Source organism: Balaenoptera ricei, chromosome 5 (assembly GCF_028023285.1).
Source record: "Balaenoptera ricei isolate mBalRic1 chromosome 5, mBalRic1.hap2, whole genome shotgun sequence".
Taxonomy (NCBI): Eukaryota; Metazoa; Chordata; class Mammalia; order Artiodactyla; family Balaenopteridae; genus Balaenoptera; species Balaenoptera ricei.
In genome coordinates this window covers 39,020,633-39,037,491 of record NC_082643.1, presented here as the reverse complement: position 1 = coordinate 39,037,491, position 16,859 = coordinate 39,020,633, and the positions used below count along the sequence as shown (strand labels likewise).

Genomic DNA, 16,859 nt, shown 5'->3' with positions numbered 1-16,859 from the left:
CATACAGAGTGAAGTAAGTCAGAAAGAGAAAAACAAATATTGTATATTAACGCATATATGTGTAATCTTAAAAAAATGGTGTAGATGATCTTATTTGTGAAGCAGAAATAGATACACAGACGTAGAGAACAAACATATGGATACCAAGGGAGAAGGAGGAGGGTGTGATGAATTGGGAGATGAGGCTTGACATATATACACTATTGATACTATGTATAAAGTAGATAACAAATGAGAACCTACTGTATAGCACAGGGAACTCTACTCAGTGCTCTGCATGACCTAAATGGGAAGGAAATCCAAAAAAGAGGAGATGTATGTATACGTATAGCTGATTCACTTTACTGTACAGTAGAAACTAACACAACATTGTAAAGCAACTATACTCCAATAAATATTAGGGAAAAAAAAGAAAAAAATCTCCATTCAAATCTTCTGAGTATTTTTAAATCAGATTACTCCATTTTTCTATTGTTGAGCTGTAGAATTTCTTGGTATATTCTGGTCTCTTATCAGATATATATATATCTTGCAAATATTTTCTCTCCTTTTCACTTGATTGTTTCCTTTGCTGTGCACAAGCTTTTTAATTAAAAATCTAGACCCACTTACCTGTTTTTGCTTTTGTTGCCTATGCTTTTGGTGTCATATCCAAGAAATCATTGCCATATTCAATGTCATGAAGCTTTTCCCCTATGTTTTCTTCTAAGAGTTTTATAATTTGGGGTCTTATATTCAGGTCTTTAATCTCTTCTGAGTTATTTTTATATATGGCTTTGATAAGGGTCTTTGTTCTTTTGCACATGGATATCCAGTTTTCCCAACATCATTTGTTGTAAAGATTATCTTTTCCCCATTGAGTTAATACCTTTAATACCGTTGTTAAAGGTCATTATATATACTAGGGTGTATTTTATTCCTGTTCAATTCCATTGTTCTATAGGTCTGTCTGTATGCCAATATCACACTGTTTTAGTTACTTAAGCTTTGTAATATGTTTTGAAATCTGAAACTGTGAGTCCTCCACCTTTGTTCTTTTTTTCAAAACATGTTTGGCTATTCAAGGTTCTAAGAGATTACATATGAATTTTAAAACTGTTATTTTTTCTATTATTTCCACAATAAATGCCATTTTGGTTTTGATAGGGATTATGTTGATTGTTTTGAGTAATGTGAACATCTTAACAAATAAGGTCATCCAATCCATAAATATAGAATGTTTTTCCATTTGTTTGTGTCTTCTTTAATTTCTTTCAATGATGTTTTGTAATTTTCAGTGTATAAGTCTTTTGCTTCCTTGGTTAAGTTTATTCCCAAGTATTTTATTCTTTTTGATGCTATTTTAAATGGAATTGTTTTCCTAATTTCCTTTAAAGATTTTTCACTGTTATTGTATAGAAATGCAACTGATTTTTGAGTGTTGATTTTGTATCCTGCCACTTTGCTGAATTCATTTATCAGTTCTGATAGTTTTTGGGTGGACTCACTAGGATTTTATACATATAAGATCGTGTTGAGTTACAGAAAGATAGACAAGATGAAAAGGCAGAGGGCTATGTACCAGATGAAGGAACAAGAAAAAACCCCAGAAAAACAACTAAATGAAGTGGAGATAGGCAACCTTCCAGAAAAAGAATTCAGAATAATGATAGTGAAGATGATCCAGGACCTTGGAATAAGAATGGAGGCAAAGATTGAGAAGATGCAAGAAATGATTAACAAAGACCTAGAAGAATTAAAGAACAAACAAACAGAGATGACCAATACAATAACTGAAATGAAAACTACACTAGAAGGAATCAATAGCAGAATAACTGAGGCAGAAGAACGGATAAGTAACCTGGAAGACAGAATGATGGAATTCACTGCTGCGGAACAGACTAAAGAAAAAAGAATGAAAAGAAATGAAGACAGCCTAAGAGACCTCTGGGACAACATTAAATGCAACAACATTCGCATTATAGGGGTCCCAGAAGGAGAAGAGAGAGAGAAAGGACCCGAGAAAATATTTGAAGAGATTATAGTCGAAAACTTCCCTAACATGGGAAAGGAAATAGCCACCCAAGTCCAGGAAGTGCAGAGAGTCCCATACAGGATAAACCCAAGGAGAAACACGCCGAGACACATAGTAATCAAAGTGGCAAAAATTAAGGACAAAGAAAAATTATTGAAAGCAGCAAGGGAAAAACAACAAATAACATACAAGGGAACTCCCATAAGGTTAACAGCTGATTTCTCAGCAGAAACTCTGCAAGCCAGAAGGGAGTGTCATGATATACTTAAAGTGATGAAAGGGAAGAACCTACAACCAAGATTACTCTACCCGGCAAGGATCTCATTTAGATTTGATGGAGAAATCAAAAGCTTTACAGACAAGCAAAAGCTAAGAGAATTCAGCACCACCAAACCAGCTCTACAACAAATGCTAAAGGAACTTCTCTAAGTGGGAAACACAAGAGAAGAAAAGGACCTACAAAAACAAACGCAAAACAATTAAGAAAATGGTCATAGGAACATACATATCGATTATTACCTTAAACGTGAATGGATTAAATGCCCCAACCAAAAGACATAGACTGGCTGAATGGATACAAAAACAAGACCCATATATATGCTGTCTACAAGAGACCCACTTTAGACCTAGGGACACATACAGACTGAAAGTGAGGGGATGGAAAAAGATATTCCATGCAAATGGAAATCAAAAGAAAGCTGGAGTAGCTATACTCATATCAGATAAAATAGACTTTAAAATAAAGAATGTTACAACAGACAAGGAAGGACACTACATAATGATCCAGGGATCAATCCAAGAAGAAGATATAACAATTATAAATATATATGCACCCAACATAGGAGCACCTCAATACATAAGGCAAATGCTAACATCTATAAAAGAGGAAATTGACAGTAAAACAATCATACTGGGGGACTTTAACACCTCACTTACACCAATGGACAGATCATCCAAAATGAAAATAAATAAGGAAACAGAAGCTTTAAATGACACAATAGACCAGATAGATTTAATTGATATATATCGGACATTCCATCCAAAAACAGCAGATTACACATTCTTCTCAAGTGCGCACGGAACATTCTCCAGGATAGATCACATCTTGGGTCACAAATCAAGCCTCAGTAAATTTAAGAAAATTGAAATCATATCAAGCATCTTTTCTGACCACAACGCTATGAGATTAGAAATGAATTACAGGGAAAAAAGCGTAAAAAAGACAAACACATGGAGGCTAAACAATACGTTACTAAATAACCAAGAGATCACTGAAGAAATCAAAGAGGAAATCAAAAAATACCTAGAGACAAATGACAATGAAAACACGACGACCCAAAGCCTATGGGATGCAGCAAAAGCAGTTCTAAGAGGGAAGTTTATAGCTATACAAGCCTACCTAAAAAAACAAGAAAAAGCTCAAGTAAACAATCTAACCTTACACCTAAAGAAACTAGAGAAAGAAGAACAAACAAAACCCAAAGTTAGCAGAAGGAAAGAAATCATAAAGATCAGAGCAGAAATAAATGAAATAGAAACAAAGAAAACAATAGCAAAGATCAATAAAACTAAAAGTTGGTTCTTTGAGAAGATAAACAAAATTGATAAGCCATTAGCCAGACTCATCAAGAAAAAGAGGGAGAGGACTCAAATCAATAAAATCAGAAATGAAAAAGGAGAAGTTACAACAGACACTGCAGAAATACAAAGCATCCTAAGAGACTACTACAAGCAACTCTATGCCAATAAAATGGACAACCTGGAAGAAATGGACAAATTCTTAGAAAGGTATAACCTTCCAAGACTGAACCAGGAAGAAACAGAAAATATGAACAGACCAATCACAAGTAATGAAATTGAAACGGTGATTAAAAATCTTCCAACAAACAAAAGTCCAGGACCAGATGGCTTCACAGGTGAATTCTATCAAACATTTAGAGAAGAGCTAACACCCATCCTTCTCAAACTCTTCCAAAAAATTGCAGAGGAAGGAACACTCCCAAACTCATTCTATGAGGCCACCATCACCCTGATACCAAAACCAGACAAAGACACTACAAAAAAAGAAAATTACAGACCAATATCACTGATGAATATAGATGCAAAAATCCTCAACAAAATACTAGCAAACAGAATCCAACAACACATTAAAAGGATCATACACCACGATCAAGTGGGATTTATCCCAGGGATGCAAGGATTCTTCAATATACGCAAATCAATCAATGTGATACACCATATTAACAAATTGAAGAATAAAAACCATATGATCATCTCAATAGATGCAGAAAAAGCTTCTGACAAAATTCAACACCCATTTCTGATAAAAACTCTCCAGAAAGTGGGCATAGAGGGAACCTACCTCAACATAATAAAGGCCATATATGACAAACCCACAGCAAATATCATTCTCAATGGTGAAAAACTGAAAGCATTTCCTCTAAGATCAGGAACGAGACAAGGATGTCCACTCTCACCACTATTATTCAACATAGTTTTGGAAGTCCTAGCCACGGCAATCAGAGAAGAAAAAGAAATAAAAGGAATACAAATTGGAAAAGAAGAAGTAAAACTGGCACTGTTTGCGGATGACATGATACTATACATAGAGAATCCTAAAACTGCCACCAGAAAACTGCTAGAGCTAATTAATGAATATGGTAAAGTTGCAGGATACAAAATTAATGCACAGAAATCTCTTGCATTCCTATACACTAACGATGAAAAATCTGAAAGAGAAATTATGGAAACACTCCCATTTACCATTGCAACAAAAAGAATAAAATACCTAGGAATAAACCTACCTAGGGAGACAAAAGACCTGTATGCAGAAAACTATAAGACACTGATGAAAGAAATTAAAGATGATACCAACAGATGGAGAGATATACCATGTTCTTGGATTGGAAGAATCAACATTGTGAAAATGAGTATACTACCCAAAGCAATCTACAGATTCAATGCAATCCCTATCAAATTACCAATGGCATTTTTTACGGAGCTAGAACAAATCATCTTAAAATTTGTATGGAGACACAAAAGACCCCGAATAGGCAAAGCAGTCTTGAGGCAAAAAAATGGAGCTGGAGGAATCAGACTCCCTGACTTCAGACTATACTACAAAGCTACAGTAATCAAGACAATATGGTACTGGCACAAAAACAGAAACATAGATCAATGGAACAAGATAGAAAGCCCAGAGATTAACCCACGCACCTATGGTCAACTAATCTATGACAAAGGAGGCAAAGATATACAATGGAGAAAAGACAGTCTCTTCAATAAGTGGTGCTGGGAAAACTGGACAGCTACATGTAAAAGAATGAAATTAGAATACTCCCTAACACCATACACAAAAATAAACTCAAAATGGATTAGAGACCTAAATATAAGACTGGACACTATAAAACTCTTAGAGGAAATCATAGGAAGAACACTCTTTGACATAAATCACAGCAAGATCTTTTTTGATCCACCTCCTAGAGTAATGGAAATAAAAACAAAAATAAACAAGTGGGACCTAATGAAACTTCAAAGCTTTTGCACAGCAAAGGAAACCATAAACAAGACGAAAAGACAACCCTCAGAATGGGAGAAAATATTTGCAAATGAATCAACGGACAAAGGATTAATCTCCAAAATATATAAACAGCTCATTCAGCTCAATATTAAAGAAACAAACACCCCAATCCAAAAATGGGCAGAAGACCTAAATAGACATTTCTCCAAAGAAGACATACAGACGGCCACGAAGCACATGAAAAGATGCTCAACATCACTAATTATTAGAGAAATGCAAATCAAAACTACAATGAGGTATCACCTCACTCCTGTTAGAATGGGCATCATCAGAAAATCTACAAACAACAAATGCTGGAGAGGGTGTGGTGAAAAGGGAACCCTCTTGCACTGTTGGTGGGAATGTAAATTGATACAGCCACTATGGAGAACAATATGGAGGTTCCTTAAAAAACTAAAAATAGAATTACCATATGACCCAGCAATCCCACTACTGGGCATATACCCAGAGAAAACCGTAATTCAAAAAGACACATGCACCCGAATGTTCATTGCAGCACTATTTACAATAGCCAGGTCATGGAAGCAACCTAAATGCCCATCAACAGACGAATGGATAAAGAAGTTGTGGTACATATATACAATGGAATATTACTCAGCCATAAAAAGGAACGAAATTGAGTCATTTGTTGAGACGTGGATGGATCTAGAGACTGTCATACAGAGTGAAGTAAGTCAGAAAGAGAAAAACAAATATCGTATATTAATGCATGTATGCGGAACCTAGAAAAATGGTACAGATGAGCCAGTTTGCAGGGCAGAAGTTGAGACACAGATGTAGAGAATGGACATATGGACACCAAGGGGGGAAAACTGCGGTGGGGTGGGGATGGTGGTGTGCTGAATTGGGCGATTGGGATTGACATGTATACACTGATGTGTATAAAACTGATGCCTAATAAGAACCTGCAGTATAAAAAAACAAACAAAACAAAACAAAACAAAACAAAAAAAAAAGATCGTGTTATCTGCAAACAGAGATCACTTTACTTCTTTCTTTTCAACATGTATACCTTTTGACTCTTTTTCTTGCCTAATTTCTCTGACTAGGACTTTCAATACTATGTTGAATAAAAATGGTGAGAGCAAACATCCTTGCCATCTTCCCGATCTTAAATGAAAAGTTTTCAGTTTTTCATTGAGCATGATGTTATCTGTAGGTTTTTCATATATGACCTTTTATGTTGAGATAGTTCCCTTCTATTACTAGTTTGTTGAGTGCTTTTATCATGAAAGTGTTTTGAATTTTGTCAAATGCTTTTTCTGCATCAATTAGATGAACATGTGGCTTTTGTCCTTCATTCTGTTAATGTAAGTATTTGAAGTTTTATAGTTTCTTCTATTCTGAACCCAGATAGTCTATAAAAGTTTTAGTTGTTTTCATCAATATTTCCCATGAGCAGATTTAGGTACTTACTGTGGGAAGAACAGGGCTGCATATAGGGGGCTTTATATGCATAGATAATTTGTAATGTACATGCTTGCAAATTGGAACTGCCCATTTCTAATAAGAGAATTGTAAAATTTTATGAAGTTTTATGAAAAGCACAGTTAATTCACTCTTCTAATGTAGGTAAAACAAATGAAGATTAGTAAGTGACCCCATCTATGGTCTGTCTGAAAGAATGTTCAGGAAAAGCCTACATTGCTTAATGGCCTGGTTGTGGAAGGAGAGAATTGTTAACTTTCTGACCACAAAGAAAGATCAAAAGAATGGGTGACTGACACCCATACAAATGGAAGGCAGATTACCTCCATAGATTAAATGAGCCAAAATTCATCGTTCTATCACCTGAGTTTGAATATATCTTCTCCAAGATGTCCTTGACCTTTTAAAATTGAATCTTTTTTTTTGAAAACTGGAAAACACAAAATTTTTCGAAGACTATGGTTTTTTTTTTTTTAGAAATAGGAATAGAAAATAGTGAATACTTCATTAGTACTGAAGTACTGCAGAAGTTGTAACACTTCACTAATTTGGACTTACCTACTTAATGTATCTGTTGATTTGTGCAGCAAAGTTGAAGAATAACTTTTCTCGGTGCTACCCTATAGTTCAACTTCCCCTTCAGTTGCACTGGCTTAGCTGGAGTTGTGTTTTATTAAGTGTGTGCAAGCTCTCACTTTTGATGATCATTAGTTCCCCTTCCCTACCTTCATCTCAGGTAGTATACATATGGAATTTTGTAGAGACTTAGATTTGGTTTTAAAAGAGTTCCAGTATCTATTTGAGTTATCTGGGTTTTATCTAAAGATCACCACTCCTACCTAGAAGCTAGGGAGGTTAGTCATAAATTATGTATAGATCATGTCATACCTCTGTTTACCATCATCCACATATTAAGAGTTTTCCTCAGGTTAAAAGTTAAACTTTGACACTCAAACAAAGCATCCTCCCATCTCAGGGTTGCTGTATTTCTTAAAGTTCTTTCTCTCTGTGACTCTCTACTCCCAGTTACCCACATTTACCTCGCCTTCACTTCCTTGATGTTTGGCTAAAATGTCAACTTCCAAGTGAGCTTTACTTGGATCACTCTATTTAAAAGCTATCCCATCAGTGGATAATCAATATCCATCTTCTCTTCCTTATTTTTCTCCAAAGTATCTGTCACTATCTCAGTTATCAATCTTTGTTAAAGACTTTCTCCCTCCATTAGAATGTGAGAATCTTAAGGGAAGGAATTTTTGTTTCTTTTATTTACTGCTATAAATCCAGGTCTGTAGGTCTATAACAATGCTCAGTAAATTTTTTTTTTTTTTTTTTTTTTTTTTTTGGCCATGCCACATGGCATGCAGGATCTTAGTTCCCTGACCAGGGATCAAACCTATGCCCCCTGCAGTGGAAGTGTGGAGTCCTAACCACTGGACCACCAGGGAATTCCCAGTAAATATTTCTTAAAGGAAGAAAAAGTAGAGCTAAAATGTTGTTCTTTTAACCTGCAGTTTAAATACAATTTTTCATTTAAAAATTTTGGAAAGAAGCTGTTCCATCATTCATCCCAGTTTCAAAGTTGTTTTTTTAAAAAATAATTGTATTTCTTAATTTAAAATACTTTTATAAAAAGTGTCTCTTTTTATACAATCCATCCTCACCATTTGGAATAGTCTCCCAATCCATTTAACTTTCAAGCTCAGTTACTTTCTTTAGAGCTACAAATGTTAATATTCATTGCAAAATTAGACTGTATCTTTAGTTTACTGTATTCAGAAGTTTTAGTCATGCATAGCAAGTTTGTATCACAACCTTGGGTGTGAAAAAGCTCAGTATCTGTAGCTTAGCATTATTAGTGCATTGCTTAGTTGTTTTTTTTTTTTACTTATAAACTTTACCATGAAGTTTTTACACTATATGTATATGTGTGTTTGTATTTATGTGTGTGTGACAAAATTATTTTGCTTTAAACTTCCTAAAATTTGACACTTTTTGTTTTTCCTCCTTCTTGTAACATATACTGTAATAATTTGACTTCAAAAAATGCTTAGGTTAAATTAGTAGTTTAATTTAAAAATATTAACATACTTGTTTTGTTTGACTTTTACACGTTTAGTAATCTAAAAAATATTTATTATAAGCTGTTCTTAAGAAAATAGATCGCTATGAGGAAGAATTGTTTGACAACTTGGTAATTTAATTGTTTTTAGATCTTGAGCTACCAAAACAAGAACCATAGTGTACTTGATAGGGACTATATAGAATTTTAGATTTTAAAAAACAAATAATATACATTTTTAAGGAAAAAGTGAATGCCATCACTGACTTTATATTAGCCATACACATTTAGCACACAATTTTCTTCTACTTTGATGAAGGTGTTTTGAAAGTCTGACACACTCTTTAAATCTTAACACTGATATATTTCTCCTTTGGTTTGAGTTTGGAAAAAAAAAAACATATTTGTAAGGAATATATGTGTCTTAATTTGGTGACTTATGTGTGACTTGCTTCTGATTTTTTCCAGGGGGATGTTTCTGGATACCATTCTCCCCTCACGTGATGATAATGGCATACGTCCAGCAATTGGTCAGCGAACCCGTTTAAGCAAAGGAGATATTGCACAGGCAAGAAAGCTGTACAGATGTCCAGGTATTGCACCACCCAAACTCAGAAGCATAGTTGTGCCTGATAGTGCTCTTACAGATAAATAAGCCACAATTTACTTAACTGTTTACTTGTCTCTTTTCATGCTGGCATGTGACTGACATATTCAGTTCAAAGTTGCTAATCATAAAATGAAATAGGAGAGAACTCTGGAACACCCATTGGTATAATTAAAAACAAATTGCTAGAGATCATATTTCAAGAACAGGGATAGTAAGCTTTATTTCTTTTAATTTAATGAGTAAAAGAGAAAAAAACGTTGTTTTATAGTTGTTATTAAATGGTTGCATGATTTCATAGTCAAATTAAGAGCTTCCTTGTCAACATAAAAAGAATATCCTTTATTTTAACTTCAGAATTGAGTCCTGAATGATCTTTTCTTCCAAATACCATCATTAACAGTATATAAATTTAAATTTAATTAAGTGGAATTTATAACTTTGTTGCAAAAAATAAGTTCTAACCATGTTTCTAGTGAACTACTAAATGTTTGCTATTAAAGTTGTGAAAAAAGATTAAAGGAAGGTCTTAATAACAATGTTCCAAGGGAACACTAATGCCTTACTGGTCCAAGAAAGAAAAGATTCTGCTTCCAAACTGGAAATACTTATTACTCTATGCACCTCCTATATACTCAAAATGCTTGAAATAGCTTATATCAAAGATACATGCTTAACTTTGCTTAACACAGCTTTTCCCAAATTTTTTTGTTTATGGAAACTAATACCTATGGAATTCACTTTTTGTTCCAGATACTAAGATCACAAGTGGTAAAATAACTATAAAAGTTTTAACTGGCTGCTATTCTAATAATTTGTGCAGACATTCAGAGATAAGATGGGTATATTAATCATTGAAGTTTTACATAGGTTTTGTTTAAATTTTATTTATATATATATTTAACTATTGGGAAGTTATATTAACTAAGTTTACTGTGATTATTGGTACCAGTCCAGGAAACTTTCTTTGTAGGGTACAAGAGAGGGCTAGCTGATTCATTCACAAATGTAATATTTGCTCATTAACATATAGAAACATCTACATGGGGCAGAGAATGGTCTTCATCTTCCCTTTATCCCGGTAATCAGCAGTCTGCTTGTGAAAGAGATCCTCTCTGAGGTGTGTGAGTGGTGGTGCATCTTCTTCTCTTCATAAATGATTCATTTGTTGTCTTGTTCTCTCTCTTTTTGGGGGCCTTCTTTTTCTTGTGACTCTCATTTTCTAAATGTATTCTTCTCTACTTGGATCTAATTTTAGGATTACTTTCCTTTTTAATTTCTAAACTCCTGAAGCTGAACTCTTCTTCTAATACAGTCTCTGGTCTTTATTTGCATTTTCTCTTAATATAGTTTTTCTGTAGTCCCATGAACTTTTGGCTTATAACTACCTCATACTTATGCCAACTGTCAAACGTAATATTCTCTCAGTAAATCTTCTTTAATTAAATGTCAAGTAACATAATAAAACTAGGAAAAAATAAAGTAAATTAATATCTAAAAATAAAGGAGCTTCTGAGGATTAGAGTGTTCATAATTATATAAAAGTGTATGTGTATTCACACATGAACCCACATACAATCTATGTTTACAAATTTAAAAGTGTTGTTACACATACAGTATATGTACAGGATATCCACGTCTATGGATGCACATCTGTGTGGTTGTAGGGATGGAAGACCAGTTTCAGTGTTCATGGAATTTGAATACCAGAAACTTTTTAAACACTCATACATTAAATTTACTTTTTAATTAATATGAGGTTCTTTTTAGTTACCTAAAATATTAATCTCTTTAATTCCTTATATAATGCTCTGAGATTCCAGCCAGAATACCCTTGATATATGTGCTTATGTACAATTCTTGACTAAAATATATTGCCAACATGCAAAAAGAATTTAGCCATTTTCCCACTTATTCATGGACCCATTTATTCTTCTCCCATAAAACATTCCTTAGTTCAGTTGATGGTACCACACATAGATCTTCCCAAGCCAGAACCTGGAGGGCATTCTTCCTTCCTTCCTCCTTTCGCCTCACTTCCCACAACTAGTCAGTCCTGCTGCCTTCTTGGTATTTATCTCATGTTCTTGAAGTGAATCCCCTATTCTAGGGATCCTCTTCTTTTGTCTGGATTGCTACAATGTTTCCTAAGTAAGCTCTTCCCTCCATCCTTACATTTCTTTAGTTCTCTGGCCACACACAAGTGACTTTTCAATATGCAAATCTTACTCTGCTTATTCTAGGATAAAGGCTGATTTCCTTCTCAATGTCTCTTTCAAGATTTTCCCCTGTCTCTTCCCCCAGCCTCTTCTCTAGGTATTTCCCTTACAGCCTAGTTTCTCACCTCTACTTCATTCAGCCCCTGACACTACAGTATGCTTGCCTCTTGCTTCTTCCTCCAGCCAGAAAACTCTTAACTGCCTCCTGGCTAAATCCTAATTCATATTCAGAATTTGACTCCTATGTAACCTCCTACTTAAAAACTCGCTGGTCTCCCAGGATTCCCATGTTGATAAATGCTTTATTTGGTTCTGGCCTTATGTCTTACTCCTATAATCATCAATTCACTTGTCATTTCCCACATTAGAGTATAATCTTTAGGATTGGAGTTAGGCTTTTTCCTCAGGGTATTCTGAATCAGATATAAGTTAGATGCTCAATAAGTTGTTGTATGAATGAAATAGTTGCTTTAATATGAGAAAAGTACTGCACCAGATATTATGGCCACAGAGAAGGAAGCACAGATTATACACACAAATAGCCAATCATCTGTGGGATTATACAGACAATATTACTTGTTGAGGAAGTAAATCTCATCAGTAAAGGATGCTAAAGCAGTTCTGAGAGGGGTGCCTAAACTGAGCTGCACCCTGGAATGAGGAAGGCTTCTTGGAGTTGGTTTGTGCTTCATCTTCAAAGATGATTCAAACTTGGCTAGGGAGTTACTATTGAAATAGATTTTAAAATATTTCAGTAATTAATCTCACCATTATGGCTCAGATGACTTGGGATTTCTTTTAACATTCCTTATCTTAAAATAATTTTAAATCTAAATTTTATTTATTACATATAAAAGTTTAAGGGAGCCATGGATGTATGAAAAAGTTAATTAGGTAGTGCTAAGTTGATTAGATATAGTTTTATTTCTTCCCCTACTCTAGAGTTTATCAAGATTTTGGGGGAAGAGATTTATATAATACATTATTGTCTGTTTTATTTAGAGTTAGTAAAATTGTAAAGTGTTCTTATAAAAAATTGGAAAAAGGATTCTCAATCTTTGATATTTGGTGGATGTTGTAAACATTTGCTTGGGAAAATATCTGTAGATGTAAATACAATCAGCAGTAAATTTAACCATATTGTTAATAACACAAGAATTTGTAATAATTTCTCAGCCACACACAATCCAAGTAGCATTTATACAATTCAAACACAATTTTCTATCTTGGAAGAGGTAAGTTACACTAGAATCATGTGATGCAAAAGTGAGATGGATCATAGAATAAAGAACTTTTTATTATTAACTATTTTTTAACTTTGGCAAAACACATAACATTAGACCTGTCCTATTAACAAACTTCTAATTGCACAATACAGTACTGTTAACTATATACACATTGCTTTACAGCAGATCTCTAGAACTTTTCCAGCTCGCATGACTGAAACTGAAACTCTATATCTATTGAACAGCAGCTCCCTGTTCCTGTCCTCCCAAACTCTGGCAACCACCATTTTACTTTCCACCTCTTTGAGTCTGACTACTTTAGAAACCTCCTGCAGTATTTGTCCTTCTGTGTGTGACTGGCTTATTGCACTTAGAATAGTGTCCTCAGGGTTCATCCATGTTATTAGCACATGACAGATTTCTTTCTGTTTTAAGGCTGAATAATATTCCATTGTATGTATATACCACATTTTCTTTATTCATTCATCCAGTGATGGACATTTAGTTTGTTTCTATCTCTTGGCTACTCTGAATAATGCTTCAATGAATATGTGAGTGTATGTATTTCTTCACGATTCTGTTTTCAGTTCTTTTGCATCAATATCCAGAAGTAGAGTTGCTGGATAATTTGGTAGTTCTATTTATAATTTCTGAGGAAACTCATACTGTTTTCCACAGTGACTGCACCATTTTACTTTCCTACCAACAGTTAAAGTGGTTCCAATTTCTCCACATCCTCACCAACACTTGTTATTTCCTGTTTTTTGATAACGGCCATCTTAACAGGTGTGAGGTGATATCTCATTGTGGTTTTGATTTGCATTCCCCTGATGATTAGTGATGTTGAGCATTTTTTTCATGTACCTATTGGCCGTTTGTATGTCTTCTTTGAACTGTCTATTCAAGTCCTTTGCCCATTTTAAAATTTGGTTATTTGGGGTTTGTTGTTCTTTGTTTGCTTTTTTGCTATTGAGTTGTAAGAGTTCCTTATATATTTTGGATAGTAACCCCTTATGAGATGCATGATTTGCATATGTTTTCTTCCATTCCAAAGATTGCTTTTCACTCTATTGATTGTTTCCTTCACTGCACAGAAGCTTTTTAGATTGATGTAGTCCCCCTTGTCTATTTTAGCTTTTAAAGCCTTTTAGTGTCAATATCTGAGCAATCATTGCCAAGATCACAGTTATGGAACTTTTCACATATGTTTTTTCTTCTAGGAATTTTACAATTTTGGGTCTTCCTTTTAACTCTTTAATCCACTTTGAGTTGATTTTTGTGTATAATGAAAGAAAAGGGTCCAATTTTATTCTTTTGTATGTGTATATCTAATTTCCCCAACACCATTTATGGAAGAGACTATCCTTTCCATGTTGTACAGTCTTGGCACCCTTGTTGAAGATCCCAGTTTACTGTTTAGGTGTGGGTTTATTTTTGGCTCTTTATTCTGTCCCATTGGTCTATAAGTCTCTCTTATGCCGGTACCATACTCTTAATTACTGTAGATTTGTAATATGTTTTGAAGTCAAGAAGTGTGAGGCTTCCAGCTTTGTTCTTTTTTCCCAAGGTTGTTTTGGCTATTTAGGGTTTGTGGTTCTATATGAATTTTAAGCACTTTTCCCCATTTCTGCAAAAAACACCACTGGGAATTTGATAGGGATTGCACTGAATCTGTAGATTGCTTTGGGTAGTAAGGATATCATTTTAACAATATTAAGTCTTCCAATCCATGAACACATTTTTTTGTCTCCCTAAATTTCTTTCAGCAATGTTTTGTAGTTTTCACCTTACATGTCTTTTGCCTTATTGGTTAAGTTTATTCCTAAATATTTTATTCTTTTTGGTGTTCTTATAAATGGGGTTGTTTTCTTAATTTCCTTTTCATATTGTTTGTTGTTAGTTTATGCAACTGATTTTGTGTGTTGATTTTGTATTCTGCAATTTTGTTGAGTATTTTTTATTACTTCTAACAGTATTTTTTTTTTGTCTGTGGAATCTTTATAATTTTGCACATATAAGATCATGTCATCTGCCTAGAGAGATAGCAGTTTAACTTCTGAATTATGTTTCATTTTAGAGTAATTTTGATTAGGAGAGTGATAATAATTTGCCTTTGTATATTTCTTTATGCCTTTTTGCTCTTAAATAAGACTGCATTTTCGAGCTCAAAGATACATTCTAACAATTAAGCGCACAGTCTTCCTACCTGTGTCAGAGGTATCTAAGGGTTAAAAAGAGATCTTTGGGCATCACAATACTTGACTCCTACAACACAACTTTATGAAGTACATATTAATAAGATAGCCACTTTACAGAAGAGAAAACTGAAGTTGAAGCTTTTGAGACTTGCTTGTATGACATAATTAACAAGGGGTAATGCCATGACTCAACTTCTCTTTTCTCATCCACATAGCTTTCTGAGTAAATGGACAGACTATGTATTTAACTTAGTAGTACCATCTTTTCCTTGTTAATTTTCCTTTAGTTCTTTTAATATTAAAGTTTTTTTTATATATCTTCAGATGAATCAACAAATGGCCAGGAAAGTTGATGAAATTTTCTGAAATAGTGATCATGTAGCCTGGGACAGCCACACTTATTGAGGAAAATGCACAAATGATTACCACAACTTGACAATATGTGTTTGTACTTCTTGAATTATAAGCAGGTGCTATATAATAGATTTAATTTTTGAATTATATTCTGTTTTTTTACATTTTAGAGAGTTTTTATCTTTTTTATCAGAACCGTAGTGTTTGTTTACATTTGTGAGTCAAATATATTTAATTTTTTAAATTCCACTTTAGGAAATCCAGTACCAGCATTCTATGTGGCTTAGTGGAGTTTTCAATTATTTCAGAATTTATTTCTAAACTACTGTAAATTGCAGCCTTTTTTCATTGAAACCCACTCAATTCCCAAATGACTATTCAGCATCTAAACTGATCCTAGTTAGAAGCACATTGTCTGCATTAATAAATCTTAACAAATTTTCCTTTTTCTAAGGGTTCTTGTAATGTCACATTTACCAGTATCCTTAGATGATTCTTGGAAAGTGCTGATTATATATTTTTTACCTTGAGCATTTTTGTTTCATTCTGAAATTGCTTTTATCTGCCTATTCATCAGAATAAACACGGCTTGCTCTTACTTTAAATTTATTTTGTTGTGCAAACATAATATCTGTGTTTCTAAATAAATACTTATATCTTATCAGACTGTTTTTACAGCTCTATTTTATGTTTTCAAAGCCATAATCTTTGTTTCTTCATTTAAATCAAGATATGCAGACCATTTATAATTTATTGATTTGATGAGACAAGAGTTCACTTGCTGGGAGCTATGGTTCTATAATATGGTAGTATATCAGTTTTTATTTCAGTCCCTTCAGAGGGAAGGGGCTGTTCTTTCAAATTGTTGAGTGCAGGTTATAAACATGTTTATATAAATCTTTATATAAACTGGCTGCAGTATAGGAATTATTCTTGAATTAAGGATACTTAAAGCAGCCTAGGTTCATGTGGCTCATACCATGTCTTGCAAAAACAACAAGAAAATCCATTATAGAATGCTTCTAACTACAAACCTTGGCTGAAACAGAGTTAATTATGCTCTGTTCTTGCCTTTGTTGAAATGGCCTATAGATATCAATCACACAGATTTTGAAGCTGTGTAACTGATTATTATTTGCTATTTCAGATGACTGGTAATCACTTCCAAGAA

The 16,859-nt window shown here is 33.9% G+C and overlaps 1 protein-coding gene across 2 annotated transcripts in view; it reads left to right on the top strand.

Annotated features, from left to right (window-relative positions):
* TLL1 (tolloid like 1) overlaps nt 1-16,859 on the top strand; it is a 237,100-nt gene that overhangs the window by 129,529 nt on the left and 90,712 nt on the right. For both annotated transcript variants that reach the window (XM_059923965.1, XM_059923964.1), the window contains exon 8: nt 9,553-9,677. In XM_059923965.1, coding sequence (XP_059779948.1) covers nt 9,553-9,677 — 125 coding nt within the window. The remainder of the gene's footprint in view (nt 1-9,552; nt 9,678-16,859) is intronic.